Source organism: Amia ocellicauda, chromosome 7 (genome assembly GCF_036373705.1).
Source record: "Amia ocellicauda isolate fAmiCal2 chromosome 7, fAmiCal2.hap1, whole genome shotgun sequence".
Taxonomy (NCBI): Eukaryota; Metazoa; Chordata; class Actinopteri; order Amiiformes; family Amiidae; genus Amia; species Amia ocellicauda.
Genome location: NC_089856.1, coordinates 16,981,936 through 17,001,240, shown reverse-complemented (window position 1 = coordinate 17,001,240; position 19,305 = coordinate 16,981,936). Strand labels below are relative to the sequence as shown.

Genomic DNA, 19,305 nt, shown 5'->3' with positions numbered 1-19,305 from the left:
CAAGTGTGTGTAAGTGTCTGTCATATTTCAACATTGTATTCCCATGTCACTCAATAACCACACAGACAAAGAGTAGGTCCCGATATGAACGTGTTTACATGGGAAGTTTATTACAGGTACACATCAGTTAACAGTCCGCTAAGGGTCCATTAGTGCTTCAACTGTTTGGCCTGTGACACCAATGCTGGACAGGCTTCTGAAAAGGGGCAGCTGGACAGTACCCAGTCAGTCAATGTTAATGTACTGTAGTGTCCAATCAGTCAGTGTTAATATACTGTCGTGTTCAGTCAGTCAGCCAATCAGCATTCAAATTTTACAGAATCCACCACTATAATCATCATATCTCCCTTACTTCCCCTCCCCCTCCCCCTCCCCCTCCCCCTCGAGGCTGATCCTATTGCCATGCAGAAACAGCAGCAGGTCTAGCACATCAGGCGGAAGGTTGGCTCTACGATGGCTCATCACTGCCCCTGCTGGGGTCAGCAGCCAGGGGGCAGGGCCAGCAGTGGCGGGGGGGGCCAGGAGGCGGCGTGCCAAGGGGGAGAGGAGGGGGTAGCCTGCTTTTTGGACACGCCACCAGCCCGCGGGGTCCTCAGACAGGGCAGCCCCAGGCCCCTCCCTGAAGTTGGTGAGCTCACGCTCGGCCTGCTGTGATAACGACGGTGGGGAGGGGGGTGGCACAGGGGGGCCGCACAGGTCACCCAGGAGGAACTCGATGCCCAAGGGAGAGTGGGAGGGTAGGTGTTTTTGGTGCGTTTTGGGTGTGTTTGGTGCGAGTGTCTGCAAGTCTCCTTTCCTCTCCTCCTCTTCCTCCTCTCCCTGTTTGATCTTCACTTCCTTGTATTCCAGTTCACTGTCCTCCCCTCCTTCTCCTGTGTCCTCTTCTTCTTTCCCTTTCCCTTGTTCCCTCCCCTGCCTGTGTCTCTTCCTCGTGCAGGGACCCCCCTCCCCCTCCTCCTCCTCCTCTCTTTCTTTCCCTCTAGCTCCAGATCGCAGACTCATTTGTTCCCCTTTCTTCTCCTTACTTCTAACACTTATCTCATTATTAACACTATTATTAAGATGGTGATGATTATTATTAACAGTAGTAGTAGTAGTAGTTGTACTATCATTCCTATTATCTCGTATCAAACTCACTCTCCCTTCCTCCCACTCCCTCCCTCTTTTCTGCTCCTCACCCTCATCCTCATCTTTCCCCTCCTCTTGTTTCCTCACTCCTGCCTGTTTCCCCTCCCCGTCCACCTGCATCACCTGCCTGGCCAGTGCTGCCGCCTCCCGCCTCAGCTGGGCCAATGTCCCCACTCGCTCCCTTGGCTCCAGGAATTCCAGTCCTCGGAAGCGGGGGTCCAGGGCCGTGGCCAGGTTGAGTGCTCGGGCGACGCGGCGGTCTCCATAGCGCCGAACCAGAAGGTCCCGGAGCTGCCGCTTGGACCCTCGCAGAAAGGGGGTGTCTGAGGGGGAAGGGGCGTAGTGGCGGGAGAGGAAGGAGGCAACGATGGGCCGCACGAGAGAGAGGGTGGGGAAGCGCTGGTGGGAGAGAGTCTCGCAGGCCACTGACACTGGCTTCAGCAGGCTCGCCAGACCACCCAGTACAGCCCAGTCTGCACTGTCCGGACAGGGGGTGGGGGCTGCAAACACGGCATCTGGTTTGACTGCAGATCGGGAGGCAGCGTTCACACTGGCTGCAGAATCTGGAGTCACTCCAGATTCAGTGTCCAGGTTTGGCAGCAGCAAGGCTCGGGGAGGAGAGACAGAAGGAGGAGGAGAGGAAGAAGGAGGAGTAGAAGTGGGAGCAGGGCAGGAAGAGGGAAAGGAGGAGAGGGTTGGGGAAGATGGGAGAAGGGAGGAGAGAAAGAGACGGTTGTCAGACAGTGTCTGGAGGAGGGAGTACAGGCAATTCCAGTTGAGAGAGGGAGGATAGGGGCGGCCGGCCTGGGCCAACAACTGAAGCCTGGGTCTCAATTGGGGATCCCTGCCCAGCCCAGAAAGCTGGAGACAGGGACGGCCATGGGATGAGCTGGTGGCCTCCTGCGATTGTTGGAACTCTAGCTTCCTCTCATCATCATCCTCCTCCTCCTCCTCCTCCTCCTCCTCCTCCTCCTCTCGGGCCAGCAGAAGCCGGGCCAGAGCCTGGGCCTTACAGAGAGCCAACGAGACTTCTGGCCGCTGCAGCAGTGACCCCACACACTGTCTCAGGGTGGCTGCAAGGCAGGGTATGGGAGGGTAGGCCCAAGGAACCTGGGGCTCAATTTGTAGGGGCAAGGTTGGTGGGCGGAGGGTCTCCTGGGGAGGGTGAGGACTGGAGGTAGGTGTAGTAGTAGTAGTATCAGTATTGGGCTCACTCTCTCCCTCTCTCTCTGTCGCTCTCTCTCGGACTCCCACCACCTCCTCATCTCTCTCTCTCTTTCTCTTCCTCTCTCCCTCTTCTCCCTCCCCTACCTTTTCCTCCTGCTCCTCCTCCTCCTCCAACTCCCAGCAGCCTCTTGCTCTCTTCATCTCCCTCTCTTTATATCTCCCTCTCCCTCTCTCCCATTCCAAATCCTCCTCCTCCTCCTCCTCCTCCTCCCCTCCCAGCACCACAAAACTTGGTGCCTCTATCCCCCACTCACTGGCTATCTGTCTCACTCTAGCCTCCACCCTTCCCCTTCCCCTTCCCCCTCTCCCTTTCCCTTTCCACACTTCCTTCTCCTCCCTCTCTCCCCCCTCCTCCTCTTTCTCCACTCTCTGCGTGGACAGGAGGACATTTTGGCAGGTGAAGCTTTCATCCACAAAATGGGCAGAGACTGTGACATAGAGAGGGGCCCCTAGTCCACTGTGCCTCCACACCTCCCCACTCACAGACACCACAGGCTCCTCCACCTGGATCTGGGGGGGTGGGGGGGATGAGGAGGAGGAAGAAGACGGAGTTGGGGCAGGAGAGAGAATGTCAGCCAAAGCCCCGGAGGAGGAATAGCAGTGTTTGACTTTGGCGTCAGCCGTTGGATCCCGATTTGCCTGATGTTGCTGCTTCCCCTTCAGGCTAGTGCAGTCAGGGAGCTGGGAAGGACGGAATGGGGGACCAGTGAGCATACCCCTTGTCTTCACCTCATGCAGCAGCCCAGCCCAGTGTTCCCTCCCCTTCCTGTAGGCCTGCCTCAGCATGCTCCGGGACAGGAAGTGGGCATGGGGGACCCTGTAGGCTGGCTGTAAGGTGGACAGCAGAGACAGGAAGCCCTCCCCTTCTACCGTCTCTGGGGGCAAAAGGTCACAGACTAGGAAGTTAGCGATGGCGCAGGTAGTCCGGGCTGAGGACAGACCGTGTGCGACGGGGGGCAAGACTACCCGAGAAGGGACTGGGACGGGAACGGGGTAGGAGAGCGTGGCAGCTCCCACACGTTCTGAGCCAATATTCTGAGAGTGCCTACTCCCACTCCCACTCCGCGCCCCAGGGAGAGCATCCTCAGCCACGCACACAACAGGAGATGGCACGCTGACAACTGATCCCTGACCCTGACCTTGACCCTGTGGCTGAGCCCCCATCAGGAAGTCCAGTTTGGGGGGCAGGGGCAGTGAGGAGGCGGCCCCCACCAGCCGGTTGTACTCGGCACGGTGCTTGTAGATGAGGTGCTGGCGCAGGTTGGTGGTGTTGCCGCTGTAGGAGAGACGCACGGTGCACAGCTTGCAGATGATCTTGGACTTGTCCAAGATGCGTCCGAATGAGTCACCCTGGAACCCAAAGAAGGTCCAGTACCGACTCTGAGCCCGGCCCAGGCTCACCAGATTCTGGGTGCCCTCTGCGAACTTGTACCCCCCTCCTATCGCGCCTCCATGCTCCTGAGTGATATAGGGTGCTTTCTGAGTGGTGCTGAAGGTGGTGGAGGCTTGACACTGTGTTGGGCCACCGTAGCTGCTTTTCCTGTGGCCACCGGGTAGGGCAGACGGGGGGAGGAGGGGGATGGTGTTGGTGGTGGTGGTGGGGGTAGACGGGAGGGAGAGTCTGCTCCTGCCATCCCTGTCTCCATCCCTCTCTCTCCTGTCTCTGTCCTCCCAGTCTCTCTCCCTGTCCCTCTGTGCGTCTCTTTGCTTCTCTCCTGCTCCCTCTCTCTCTCCCTCTTGCTGGCCACCCTCCACCCTCTGGCCCCCAGGGGCAGCATCCCAGCAGCCCTGGCTACAGATGTTGCTGATGACGATGGAGGTTGCGACAGTTGACTTGCTGTTGGTGATTGGGTGGGGGGAGGGACCAGCCTGCAGGTCCTGGAAGAGCTGCATCAGGAGCTCCTTCTCACCAAACTCGTACTTGAAGTGTTCACCTGAGAGAGAGAGAGTGAGTGTCAGTCAGCATCTATACTACCTCCCCTTTCCTCTTTCTCTCCCTCCCCCTCTTACCCAGTCTGAGCCCCAGTGTGTGGGCGTATTCCTCCCCTAGCCACACCCTCAGCTCCTGACCAGCTGTGATTGGTCGGTTGGTGCGGTAGTAGATCCGCCCCCTATACTGGAACACAGTGAGGTTGTGCTCCTCCTCCGTCGAGGCACAAGCCACAAACCTGCACACACACACAGAAACACGCACACAGACAGGTCAGAGAGAGGGACAGGTCAAAGACAGGGGAGGGTCTTAGGTTATGTGTTTTTCTAATATTAAAATGTAAAATCATAAATTAATAAAAACTACAAAACAAGATGGATACCCCATTGAGCCGTACAGGTCTGACATTATCTGTTGTAGTTCTCAAAATGCAAATGCTTCTGGTTAGGTTCAAAGTCCTGAATAACTAGATCATCAGATCCTCCACACTGTTCCCAGTAATGCACCCCTGCTTCCCCGTTACCTCATCCAGTTAGAGCTGTTCTCGTCCGAGGCGTCAACATAGAAGTACGTCCCATTCTCCTTAATCTTAATACAGTGAGACAACACAATTAACACAACATAGTATTGTAATAGACACATACTAACCTACACTGGGATACAGCACTGCAATATAACTACAGTACAGTAACACTTGACTGACTGGACACTACAGTACATTAACACTAAATGACTGACTGGGCATTACAGTACATTGACAATGACTGACTGGACACTACAGTACTTGGATACTCACTGACTGACTAAACACTACAGCACATTAACACTAACTGACTGGACACTACAGTAACACTGACTAACTGAATGACTGGGCACTACTGTAAATGGACACTGACTGATTCCACATAACTGATTACAGGTTAATAGATTACCAGATTATTGACTATGGATTATTTGCTATTGATCACTCACCGCCCAGGAGAAGACTGTGCAGTCCTTCCTGTGTAAGAGTATCTCTCCTTGGTAAGGTCCAAAAATTACGCCTGGGGGCAGAGAGGGGTGGCAACAAAATACCCCCACACTGCCCTCTGCTCCTCCTTCTCTCTCTCTGAGGCCCAGGCCTGTTGGCAGTGACAGAACAGCTCGACTAACTCCACCTCCTCCTCCCCCTACCACTCCTATTACTGCTGCTCTCTCTCTCCTCCGCCCCCTGCCCTGCTCCCTCTCTCCTTCAGCAGGGGAATCGTGGATGAAGTGTGGGAGCCCATGCCGGGGGCAGGAATCACGGAAGTAGAGCTGACACTGCTCACAGACTGAGGGAGAGAAGGGGATTAATATAGGAAGGTTGACTGATATACTGTATTTGTTTTGTTGTGTAGTGTGCACAGCTGTGTCATTGTGTGGTGTGAAGAGTCCGTTTCAGATTCATCGACAGCAGGTGTCGAGAGTGGAGGGCAGAGCAGGAGTAAGAGTGCTTCACAGTCACGTATTTGTTTGGCCAGGCTGCCGGAAACCATGGTGTGTACAGCTCTGTCATTGTGTAGTGTGCACAGCTGTGTAGTTGTTGTGAATTGTGTACTGTTGTGTAGTTGTTGTGTAGTGTTGTTGTACAGTTGTTACTCACAGAGCAGGTCATTGTCCTGTTTCAGACACAGGTCTCCCACTGCCTGCATCCCCCCTGCAACACAACACAACACAACACAACACACTGTAACAAAACACATTGCAACACAACACTAAACAATAAAACACTACACTGCAGTACACTGCATAGCTCTACAGCACAATTTTATACTTCACAGTTCTCACTAGGGGGTGGACTACATCAAACCCATCAAGGGTTTGATGTGGTCCAGCACCATGTTACACTGCATATGTACAATACAGTACAGTATACAAGACTACACATTGCTCAACACAACAGTGTTACACTACACAACCCTAAACTACACCACTCTGCACAAGACTGATTGTGTCAATCTACATCTGTCTCAGTCTGCCTGTAGGTCTCCAACGCCAATTGTACCACCCAGTTCAGCATTATTATTATTGTTGTTGTTGTTATTATTATAATCATTATTATTATTATTCCGATGAGTTATTTAGACAAAACCTACATGGGTGAGAGATAGAATATGAGTAATTGTAGATAAAGAGAGAGGGTCATGGAGGTGGAGAGGACGAGTGAGAAAAAACGGGGGGGTGAGGGTGGGAGCAAGAAAGGGGGGTGAGAAAGCAATAGACATGGCGACCATACTTACACCTCCCTCTCTGTTTCATTTAAAATAATAAACTCAATTAACATTCAACTGCGATACCTCCCCCTTTATACAAACGATAGGAATTGCATGCACACACACAGTCGCACACACCGTGAGAAAGTGTGTGAGAGAAATACATACAGACACATGGAAGAACAGAGTGAAGGAAAGAGGGAGAGAAAGAGAGACGATTGGTTCAGTCTATGCATACCTCGCAGACCCTGTGATCCCCAACACTGTAGTCTGTATTATAGCAGAACTGATCCGAACACGATACCAATACTAGGTCGATACCGGGTGTGTGTGTCCTGTAGGTGCGGTCCAATCGGTTCCAACAGCCTCCCCCCTCCTCTCTCTCAGTTTACTATCGCTCGCTCTCCTTTTCTTTCTCTGTCCTGCACTAATATCGGCGGCTCCGTAGCAGTATTCGTATTGGTTAAATCTGATACTAGAATACCCGGGGGCCCCTCCCACCGACCGCCCACCGACCGCCCGACGATTGGACATATCGATTGGAATTCCATGGGGTGAGAGACACGCACGGTACCCAATGGAGAGCGTCCGGGGAAGCGTAGCGGCCAATGCAATGGAGAGACAGGCGTCCACCCGCCTCACTCAGCTGCCGGCAGCCGATAGGAAGGAGGCAAGCAGTGATTGACAGGGCAAATGGACAAGGAGAAGCGGAGGAGGTGGTTCGGATGACTTTTTGGCGCGGCTGGAGTTCAGGGGGTTGAGGACATGGGAGAGGGAGCTAATCAGAGAGAGAGGGGTAGGGCATCTGTGTCTGTATTCAGATTATAGTATCAATGACAGTTGGTAATCGCAGCAGTAGTACTAGTGTAGGTCAGGTCAGGAGTGGAATCGTGTGCAACAGTAAGCAGGTTAGTAGCTGTATGAGAGCAGGCATCATGTTTATGGTAGTATAAGTATATGAAAGTATTTTTGTTATAATAATAATAATAATAATAATAATAATAATAATAATAATAATAATAAAAGTGGTACCGGACAGATAGAGTGGGGTACGGGACAGACAGAGTGTAGTACAGGACAGACAGACAAGATATGTCCACAAAGTATCCCATGTAATGTAATATAATAATGATACACTCTGGCATGATGGCTAAAACAAGCACAAAATAACAAAATCAAAACACAACAACAACAGCAGTGTGACTGCAGCATTAGCAGTCTATGGGGCGCCAAATGTAAAACAGCGCACACGTTTTTTTCAAGTGTCTTTTTTCACACATTTAACTTTTCTACATTTAGTAAATACTTAAGCTGTTTTTTCCACATTTATAAAGATTTCGTTTTTTAAAATAAATACTTGCTTAATAAATAAATGCTTAATCTCCATTTCTGAAAAATAAATATTTATCGTTTGATTAAATATTTAACTAAATCCTAAGGCCCTGTTTCAGAAAGCGGGTTTAGTGAAAACTCATAGTTGACTCAGAGTTGAAGGAAATTCTGTTTTTTCAGTTTCACAGCCAGTTCAGCTCAACTCTGAATCACTTACTATGGCAACATACTCCGTGAAGCTAACCTGCTTGCTGGCAGGTTTTCTTCAACTAACCTGGAGTTTCTCCTCCTCTCTAGCTGCAGCCTGCAGACTGAAGGAGGGGTCAGACATGGCGTGTCCTTTTCTCGAAGAGCCAGTTGATATTGAAGCACAAATACTCCACAGAAATCTCCGTCGGGAGAGGGTGATCAGACCCGGCCTGGATGTTTTATCATTCCCTGATGATTATCTGTTTGAGCGTTACCGTTTTTCTGCACAATTGATCATTTATCTGAACGATATCCTCAGCCCTCATATCGTTCATATGACACATCATGGACATGCTCTCAGTTCAGAACAAATTCTTTGTGTTGCATTTTGTTTTTTTGCCAACGGGAGTTTTCTACACAATATCGGTGACGCTGAGCATATCTCCATGGCCACCGTCTGTCGGGCTGTCAGAAATGTGACAGTTGCACTGAAACGTTTACTGTACACATTTGTTCCCAAGTCACAGACCCACAAGACTCATCAAAGAAGAATTCCACAGAATTGCAGGTATCAGTCTAAGCAATAATTAATTTATTAAGTATGAAGCTTTGAGACTTGAAGCACTAATCAGTTAATGTTATATATGTTTCCAGGTGTGATTGGCTGCATAGATGGCACTCATATTCCTATCACAGCTCCTTCAGTAAATGAAGGAGATTATGTGAATAGGAAGTCTTTCCACAGCATTAATGTGCAGGTAAGCCTAATAGTAGCCTTTAGCATTCCAGATGAAAGATACTTCACAATACAGCTACTGCAGCTAATTACTGTTCTCCACTTTGAAGATCATATGTGATGCAGCCCACATCATCAGCAACGTGGAAGCAAAGTGGCCTGTGTCTGTGCATGACTTGCAAATATTTCGTGAGTGTACACTGAGTGCTAGATTTGCCCATGGTGAGTTTATATATACATAGCTATATCCTATTATAATTAATAGTTTGATTCCCTCTATTGCAACTGAAAATTTAAACTGTATCCTCATATTATCATAGGAGAGTTCGAGGGTTACCAGCTTGGTGACAGAGGGTACCCCTGCCAGCCCTATTTGCTGGCCCCTTACCCTGATGCTGAGCCTGACCCGCAGCAACATTATAACTTGGCTCACTGCAGGACACGAGTCAGGGTGGAGATGACCATTGGGATGCTCAAGGCCCGGTTCCAATGCCTTCGTAGGCTCAGGGTCACCCCAGCATGTGTGATTCTCCACAACATTGCCACAATTAGAGGAGAACAATGTCCTACTCAACCACTGAACGATCCTGATAACGATCCTGACCACCCCGCTGACGCACGAGATGGAAGAGCAGTCAGAGACACAATATGCTACCATCATTTCTGATTGACCCATCACCTCCCCAGTGTCAAATAAAGACAATATGCCTTTCTGTTTATGAAGTCTTCTTTATTTCCTGCAAGTAGAAATACAGAATAGTAGTTAATATTTTGTATGTTTTTCAAACAAGTAAAATCATCCACCTGTGTGCACCTCACCTACCTTTAACTGATGTTTCAGCAGTTGTATTTCTATTTTTGTCTTATGCTTCTGCAGCCTTATGTGGTCCATTTCTAAATTACATTTTTCATTTTCTTTCTCTAAGTACACCTTGTTTCACAGGGAGCTATGGAACACAAAAAAATGTCATTGAATTTCACAGTGCCAGGTCTACTTAGTTTCATTGTAAGTCATGGGCCAATGCTGAACAACATCTTACTGAGGTTAGTTGTGCTGTGGAGGTGGATGGACCCTCTTCCGCATTGTAATTTCGAGCATTGCTCTGTTAGAGAAAAAGAAGGTGCAAGTTTTATTATGGTACAACACTATCATCAACTGTTAGATGTTATTTGTAAGGTGTGAACCTCAATAGGCCTCTCTGTATCTTCCCTCTCTGTGGCAGCTGACAAGGTGTCTTCATCATCCTCCTGTAATGAAAATTCACCATTTTCATAACCCATTATGAAAAATCTGTGGAGTATTAAGAGTACTTATAACTGCATGGAGATCTGTTATGGCAGAAGGCTCCACCAGACAGATTACACCATCAGTAACAGGTAGAAGATGAAGAAGATTAGACTGTTAAATTATAACTTTACCCAGAAAAGTGCCCCACCTAATTTGAATTTTGTTTTTACGACAGTGTGCAGGCCACATCACAATGTTTCAAATATATAACTCTGAATCACCTTAAAATAGATTATGATGTCTGAAGGACAAATAAGAACCTGAAAAAGTAACAGCAGTCACTTACAAAGAATTGTACCGCTACCAGAAAATCAGTGTGGTCTAAGATGGATGGGTGGGTGTCACTGAGCTAACACTGGCAAAAGGATGAATGTACATACAGCTCTGGGAAAAATTAAGAGACCACTCCAAGTTCAGAAATCAATGTTAAGCTGAAATTCTACAAGATCCCTTCAGGAAGAACTTCAGGCTTAAGGAAGATCTGGCACAGGTCTTGGGTCGGTGTACAGAGAGGGTAGACTGGCGTCTTCTATGGAGAAGAGTATACTTACTCAGTCTCCTGTGCACCGACTACAAGATACTGGCCAAAGCACTTACGCTCTGGCTACAGTGGCCACTCCCTCAAGTCATGGGTCCCGACCAGGTCTGTGGTGCCCGGGGGAGATCGGCGGCCAACAACGCCATGCTGCTCAGGGATGTCAAGGCCTACTTGAATGAGAGAAGACTTCCCCTGGTCCTGATCAGCTTGGACCAGGAGAAGGCCTTCGATAGAATGGGCCACGAATACCTGCAGCTTGTGATGGAGAGGATGGGTCTCGCTCTTGGCTTGAGGAGATGGGTGAAGATCATTTACAGCAGCCTAAGCAGCAGGGTCTTTGTGAACTGCCACCTGACTGAACCATTTCCGGTCAGACTGGGGGTTCGACAGGGTTGTCTCCTCTGTTCGGAGCCGTTCATGCAGGCGATCTGCCGTTTCCATCTCCCAGGCGCCGGCGGAGAGCAACTGAAAGCCCTGGCCTACATGGACAACGTGGCTGTGGTCTGCATGGACGCGCCGTCCATGGCCAGTGTAGAGGAACTGCTGGATGGCTTCTGCAGTGCGACAGGGGCTGCTGTGAATAAGGCCAAGAGCGAGATCTACCTCTCCCAGGGATGGCCTGTTGGCTGGGGCCCGCCGACTGTGTTCCCTGTGAAGCCGGCAAACGAGGTTCTGGGGATCACGATCGATGGGACCAACACGGGCACCCGCAGCTGGAAGGAAGCTTTATCAAAAGTTAAATGGAAGATCCGCAGTTGGAGCACATGGACCTTGATGATTACTGGTAAGGTGCTGGTCGTGAAGGCCATCCTCATCCCTATTCTTCTCTATGTAGGCATGATATGTCCCCCAGACAGGCACACGGCAAAATTGATAACAAGAATTATATTTCGGTTCATCTGGGGCAGTAAAATGGAGAGGCTGAAAAGAGTGCAGATGGTGAAGGGCGCCCTGGATGGAGGACTGAAAACATCTATTCTGAGATGCTGGTGGCGTGTCGTCTGCACGGTGAAACAGGCCCTGTGGGAGGGACGGAACATCTGTCTGTTCAACAAGCAGGAGCTGGACCTAATAGTCATCGTACGGAGGGGCATGGTCCTAGTACGAGACCATGTCAATCTGGAGATCCACCAGAGGAGGAAGCCTTGAAGAACTGGAAAATTCAAGATCTGGGGTTGCTTAAAATCCCATGATGGGATCCCACCCCCGGGGGACAGATACTCCCTCTGGTGGAGCCCAAAATTCCTTCAGTGAGAACTTAATGTTTACAAACATGAGTGAAACTTTATAGGGAAATGACGTTACATCTTATGGCCGTTCATCCAATCAGAAGGTACAAGTCCGAGTCCGTTTATGATCTGTCTTCCCGTGAAGAGGTGATAGATCCAAAAAGCAGATGTCTGTCTTTGATGTGCACCAGGAAGATGTGATCCCACGGTCGTCATTTACCATCTGTCAATCGCTCATTAAGAAAAACAGTTTGTGCCTATCTGGAGAAACGATTAAGTCCACAAACAGATTTTAAACAAACAGCTGTAGGCTATTTCGGCACTGTGTGATCTTTTATTACTGACAGGAGTTTCTAACAAATGAACCTTGTTGACCTTTTGCTTAGCCTGCTAAAGCTAAATCTGCTCAGTCTGTATACAAGCTATTTCTAATGCTAGTATTAATATAAAACATTATATAATTATCACAAAACACTTTCTTCAACTTTCCTATACAGAGTCTTCACTGTAACATAACAAAATGTGGAAAAAGTGAAGCGCTGTGAATCCTTTCCGGATGCACTGTATGGATATGCAAAAAGCTCTGAGACTTAAGGAAATGGAAATTGAAGCCATTTGATTGGGTTCTGTTTCGTCTTCAGGGTTTGATGTAGGTAAACATATTCGTATGATTCCTCCTTTTTGTGAGAAGGAGGTTGATAAATATTTTTGTTTGTTTGAACGGGTTGCCTCTACTTTAAAGTGGCCGAAAGGTGTTTGGACCTTTATGTTACAATGCATTTTGACAGGGAAGGCTCAGGAGGTGTATTCCTCTCTCCCCTCTGACCAGTCCCTTGATTATGATCAGGTCAAGGCTGCAGTGCTGAGGGCGTATGAGTTAATACCTGAGGCATAATGCCAGAAATTAAAACGGTGTAGAAAATCTGATGAGCAGACTTATGTGGAGTTTGCCCATGAAAAGCAGACATTGTTCAATCGGTGGTGTTTAGCTCAAGGTATTAAGCAGTTCGAACAATTGAGAGATCTGGTGTTTCTTGAGGAATTTCAAAATTGCTTGCCTGAACGTGTTACTACTTATGTTAATGAACAGAAAGTCACCAGAATTTTCCAAGCTGCGGTGTTGGCTGATGAGTATGTTCTTACACATAAGAGTGTTTTTTTTTATAAAGCTTTGGTTTGTGCTGTTGACGTTTCCTGTAGGGGATTTCCCAGGAATACTTCAGCTGGTTTGCCTGCGAATGACCCTGTGGCTTGTGTGAGTAAGCCAAATACATTTGATGGCAGGGATTTGCCTGTGTGTTTTTATTGTAAAAAGCGTGGCCATATGATGGCTGATTGTTTTATATTAAAGAAAAAGAATAAGACTGTTAAAGGGGTTTTTGTTAATTCCTTGTATTGTGGTTCTGGTTCGGATGTGTTATATTAGTTAGGGAAAGAAGATTTGTTGCAGGAGTATGTGCCATTTATTATGGATGGGTTTGTGTCTTTGGTTGATGACCCTGATAATCAGATTCCAGTTAAAATTCTTCATGACACAGGTGCTGCCCAGGCTTTTATTTTGAAAGATATTTTGCCACTTTCTGAATGATCTTCTTTGGATTCTAGTGTATTGGTTCAGGGATTTTAAATGGGATTTGTTAATGTGCCATTGCATTCTGTTATGTTTAAATCAGACTTGGTTTCTGGGCGTGTGATTGTTGGTGTGCGATCTTGGTTGCCTGTGAGGGGTGTATCCTTTATATTGGGGAATGACCTGGCCGGTGGACGGGTGTGGCCGAATCCTGAGGTGACGTCAGTACCTCTTGTAGGGAATCTTGATGATGTTACGTTGAAGTACCCAGAGGTGTTTCCTGCTTGTGTTGTAACTCCTTCCATGGCTCAAATGTTTGTAAAGGAGTTTCCTGAAGCTGATAATATGCCCGAGTTGCAGTTGTCTGACTTGTTTAATGTTTCTTCAGATGTTTGTGATGAGAAGCAGGCAGGTCCTGATTCTGCTGTGGTGCATGAGAACTTAGCCGGGGTTGATGCAGTGGTTGACTTGGTTAAAGTGCCTCTGTGTCGTGAGAAGCTCATTGAGGAGCAAAAGAAAGCATCGGAGATTGACGCTGCTTTGATGTCAAGAGGATATTTTGTGAGGGATGGGATTTTAATGCGTAAATGGCGACCTGTTGATGCATCTGCTCATGATGCTTGGAGAGATGTGGTACAAATTGTAGTTCCGTCCGCTTATTGTTATGAGATTCTGACATTGGCCCATGATCATCCTTTCTCTGGTCATTTGGGGGTGAATAAAACGTATGACCGTATTATGCTGTGTTTTTTCTGGCCTGGATTAAAGCGTGATGTGGTACAACATTGTCGTTCTTGTCATGTTTGTCAGGTTGCTGGTAAGCTGAATCAAAAGATTCCACCTGCGCCGTTATATCCTATTCCGGCTATTGGTGAACCTTTCGAACATGTAATTATTGATTGTGTTGGCCCGTTGCCCCATACAAAAGCTGGAAATCAGTACCTGTTGACTGCGTTGATGCGGCACTGCACCGGTCCTGTGAAATCCAAGTGTTTAATGCACTTTGATATTAACTGTAAGCAGTAAAACATTCCATTGTTTCTGTACGTGGATTTCACTCCATGCTGCTAATAAAACTAATTTCTTTGTGATCGCACATGGCACTTGAGATTATATCTTCCGACACAATGTATCTGATCTCCTCCCTGTGTCTCAAGTCAAACACACACCTCCACTGCTGATAGCGAATCATGTCCTCAGTGGGCAGGATGGACGCTTACGGACACGTCCAGCACCAGCAAGTTAACCGTCCACAAAACACGGACACATCCAGGTGCTTAGCCAGTGGAAACACCCGTTTAAGCGTCCGGAGCCGGACGGGGCCGGACGCGTCCGCCAGTGGAAATGGGGCATTATCAAGGGCCATATTACGTTTGTGAGAAAGTTAATGGTTTAAATTACCTTGTCTTTACTCCAGATCGAAGATCTAAAATTCAGCTTTGTCATGTCAATATGCTTAAAGCCTATTGTGACCGTGAATGCACACTTGGACAAGAGTCTGTTCCATTGCCATGCGCTGTGTCTTGTGTTTCTCATTCTTCTATGGTTTTAGAGGGGGACAGAGATGACATCGTAGAGGGAAATCTACAGAACTCTGAGTTCCTAATTAATATTGAGACTAATTTGTCTCATTTGTCATCCATGGAACGTGTTGACATTATCGATTTACTTAAGTCACATCCAATGCTTTTTTCTGATGTGCCTAGCCGTACTCATGTATTGGAACATGACATAGATGTTGGTGATTCACATTCCATTAAACAAAACGCCTATCATATCAACCCTGTCAAACGTGCCTATTTGCAAAAAGAGGTTTTCTATATGCTTGAACATAATATAGCTGAGCCTAGTTCTAGTGCTTGGAGTTCCCCTTGTTTGCTGGTAAATAAACCTGATGGCTCGTTTCGGTTTTGTACCGACGATAGAAAGGTGAATGCAGTCACTAAGGCAGATTGTTTTCCTCTGCCGAGTATGGACGACTGTGTTGATCGTGTGGGTTCTGCCACCTTTGTTAGCAAATTTGATTTGCTAAAGGGGTATTGTCAGGTTCCCTTATCACCTTGAGCACGGAAAATTTTTGCATTTGTTACCCCAGATGACTTCCTGCAGTACTTGGTTATGCCATTTGGTGTCAGGAATGCACCTTCCACCTTTCAGTGATTAATAAATAGTGTTATCTGGCTTATCTGGTTGCGAAGCTTATCTGGATGATGTTGTTGTGTATAGTAACACCTGGTCTCAACACATCTTTCAGATGGGAGAATTGTTCGACAGATTGGTTGATGCTAATTTAACATTAAATCTTGCGAAGTGTGAGTTCGGACAGGCTACTGTAACCTACCTGGGTAAAATCGTTGGTAGGGGTCAAGTTAAGCCTATTCAGAACAAGGTTGAAGCCATACATCATTTCCCTATTCCCTCCTCTTTTCGGGAGTTGTGTAGGTTTTTAGGCATGGTGGGATACTACAGAAATTTCTGTAGGAATTTTTCTGCAGTCACCTGCCCTTTGACTGATCTCTTGAGTCCTAAGGTGAAATTTGTATGGGATACTGTTTATGGGGTTTTAGTATTTTACATTCAAATAAATAAAAACATCCAAAAAAATTTAATACTCATGATTAAAATATTTTTTTAAATCTTCTAAAATCACTTAAAAAATTAAAATCTTAAAGTGATTAATATATAGAACTGAACTAAACACGTGCATAAAACAATAAAGCAAACGTGATAAAAGCAAACTGCAAACCAACAAAAAGGTCAAATACATTGAAATTAACTGAAAATGCATCGGACAAAACAAAAAACAAATAAAAAAATAAAAAAACAAAACCTAAACAATCCGATGCATTTAAAATTAAAAACCAAGCGGCCAATGTATCTGACAAAATAAGAAAACAAAACAAGTGCATTTAAAATCAACTAATTATTTAAAAACAATTAAAATTCATTTTTAAAATCATTTTTAAAAACAATCTTTCATTAAAAGTGGTTAAAAGATCTTGAACTCGGGCTCCAGTATGGGATAGTCAATGTCAACATGCTTTCGAACAACTAAAGGCTTTGTTGGTTAATGCGCCTGTCCTTGCATCCCCAGATTATAGGTTGCCTTTTAGACTTGCTGTGGATGCCAGTGATACGGGTGCGGGTGCTGTACTTCTTCAGGAAAACACAGGTGGTTTGGAGCATCCCATCTGTTACTTCTCCCATAAGTTTAATGTCCATCAACGTGCTTACTCCACCATAGAAAAGGAAGCGCTCGCCCTTTTACTGGCTTTGCAGCATTTTGATGTTTATGTGAGTTCTGCATCATTCCCTGTGGTGATTTACACTGACCACAATCCTTTGGTATTCTTGAGTGGTATGCGTAATGCTAACCAGCGACTTATGCGCTGGAGTCTTTTCTTACAAGCCTACGATTTGACCATACAACACATTCGTGGTAAGGATAACGTACTGGCTGATGTGCTCTCCGGTGTTTGATTTTCACTGTCCTGATGTGTACATAAATAAATTGCTGTTTTATTATTTTCCTCTATCGACACGACAGACCTGTCTAAGTTGTTTGCTCAGTGGTTGGTTGGTTTTGAGACTTGAGTGGGTGTTGATCGTGTTTTGGTATTATGCTTTACAATTGATTTATTGTTTAAGGGAGGGGGTGTTGTGTGCCTCCGCTTGCTGCTTGTTTTCATCCTTTTTCCGTGTTGTAGGTGACGTGGGGATGATGGGTGCTACTTGTGGAGATATCCTTTTCACCTGCGGTTGATGCGCTGCTGGTGTTTCCGGTTAATCGTCCCTATAAAAGAACTGGTGACCGATGAGGGAGGGGACCAGATTTACAGCTGCTGTTAAATGTTTAATGTGTTACTGACTTGGTTGGATAAATTGTTTATTTAATTGTCACAGACAGCTTTTGTGGTTTTGGTTTTATTTGGAGCACGTTTTCTTTAGTATAGAATAGCAGAGTAGCGTATCAAGATTCTCCGGAAGACTCACTCTTTTGTTTTTTGGGGAGTACAGAGATTCATCTAACGAGAGATAGGGAAGTCTTATGGTATCTGGCTATGCACATTCGCTGTCTGTTTATTTGTTTGTCTGAATTTATTACTTATTGTGGTTATGTAACTCTTCTTGTTAGTAACTATTGGTAACCGCGCTACCGTGGATGGTTTTACTGGCAATGTTGTGTAGGTGATGTTTATTTATGTTTAAGTGTATACATGTGTATATATAAATTTATTGTGTTGCGAATTTAATATTAGACCCATATGTTATTATAACTCCTGGGATATTAATGATCGTAACATTCTCCCATAACTCGACAAACTCACCGGCACGTTGCAGTTTTTCCACGCAATTGTGAGCACTAGTGCTAAATAATTAATTTTGCATACCCATTATTAACTTTAGATGTATATTGTTTCATGCAGCTGTGCATTGAAACTTTTTTTTCGTTGTGGGCATACTACTATGAAAGCAAACCTAAATGGTCAAATTGACCCCGCCTTTCTACTGTATGAAGGCCAATCAAAATACGTTTTTTTTTTTTGTTGTTTTTTTTCCCAAATGGTAAAATGTGTGTGACTGACGTATGAATGGTGCTATGGAATTGCAGAATGAAGTATATAGCTGATTTAATATTCTTATTAATAGCCTAGTCTGTGGGAAATGTAGTGGAGTAAAAAGTACATTATTTTGTTAATAAATGTAGTGGAGTAAAAGTGGACACTAATAATAAATACTTAAGTACAAATACTCGAAAAAGGTAATTAACTACAGGAACAAAGTATTTGTACTTCGTTACATTACAACCATGTCAACCGTCTCAGTTCGGTGTTGTTGATAGTCCGACGGGTTTTTTTTTTATTATTATTTTGAGGCAAAGGTTGCGCAGCGGTTAATTTCGCTGCTGGTGTCTGTGCGCTGGCGGAGTCTGCCACTCTCTTTTGCTCGCTCCCAGTCCTCTCTCTTGTTCACTGCCAGTCCTGTCTTTGTCTCTCTCTCTCTCTCTCTCGTTCAGCCTTCTTGATATAGACCTTCGCCTGATCCCACGACCACGTCTTCGCCAAGCACTTGTTTGCCCTGATCTGCCGGTACCCGACCCGCACCTGTCCGACCACGCATTGCATTTGGGTCCCATGCTCCCGTGCTCCCCGAGGGTACCCGTGACACCTGGCCGGCGGGGAGGGTCCTGGGTGCAGTGCCACTGGACAGCTATCTCGATATCTGTGGGGCGAAAGGGGTGTTCCTAAAGATGGCATTTGTTGCGTGATTTGGGAAAGGCACATTGTGAGATAATCGGACCAGGGAAAGAGCCCTGAAAGAACCTGAAATTTGCCTGGAAGTAGGTGTTGGATGGATTGGCTCCACGTGAAAGGGGCACGATAAACTCATGCTCTCCCGTTTTCTTTATTGCCCGCTTTTAAAACTTAGGTTCCTGACAGATAACAAACAGAGGTGTTGAATACGATAACCGTTATCTGGTTATATTTAAACATACGGGGTTCTGCACCAGCACCTGTAAATCATCTTTGCTTATTTTCTATAAAATGGGCTGCATGAGGTATTCTGAACGCTCCACCAGTTTTAATGTTTTATAAAAACTATTTTGTGGCGGGTGCAATTATTTATATCCGTTTTAGAAGTACAAGCAACATACTAGGTATCGGGCTGCAGAGGTATGTGCAGAGCAATACCTGTGGGAGGGTGATTAGCGGAACGGAATAATAATAAAGTTCTTGTAAGAGAACAAGACTGCATGTTCTTTCCTGTGGACGAATAATAACACCAGTAAAACGAAGGATAAGGACGAGAGACAGACCCTATAGTTTCATACTATAGCTATATACTATATATATATATATATATATATATATATATATATATATGAATACCGTAGGCACTGTA

General features: G+C 46.3%; 1 protein-coding gene and 1 pseudogene across 1 annotated transcript; one reads left to right on the top strand and one right to left on the bottom strand.

Annotated features, from left to right (window-relative positions):
• Positions 1–348: 348 nt before the first annotated feature.
• On the bottom strand, positions 349–6,974 carry LOC136753837 (uncharacterized). The gene is made up of 6 exons (XM_066710223.1): positions 6,758–6,974; positions 5,910–5,963; positions 5,258–5,598; positions 4,809–4,873; positions 4,366–4,523; positions 349–4,289 (listed from the first exon to the last, which is right to left on the bottom strand). The coding sequence occupies exons 2-6, from the start codon at positions 5,956–5,958 to the stop codon at positions 349–351; spliced, it is 4,554 nt and encodes a 1,517-aa protein (XP_066566320.1). The 5' UTR covers positions 5,959–5,963; positions 6,758–6,974.
• A 1,181-nt stretch (positions 6,975–8,155) lies between these two features.
• On the top strand, positions 8,156–9,443 carry LOC136753836 (putative nuclease HARBI1; annotated as a pseudogene).
• The last annotated feature ends 9,862 nt before the right edge of the window (positions 9,444–19,305 follow it).

Coding starts and splice junctions, on each gene's coding strand:
- LOC136753837 (XM_066710223.1), bottom strand. CDS start 5,958: ATGCAGGCAGTGGGAGACCTGTGTCTGAAACAGGACAATGACCTGCTC. Junction 5,599..5,909: donor ACAGGACAATGACCTGCTCT/GTGAGTAACAAC, acceptor TCTCTCCCTCAG/TCTGTGAGCAGTGTCAGCTC. Junction 4,290..4,365: donor CACACTGGGGCTCAGACTGG/GTAAGAGGGGGA, acceptor TCTCTCTCTCAG/GTGAACACTTCAAGTACGAG.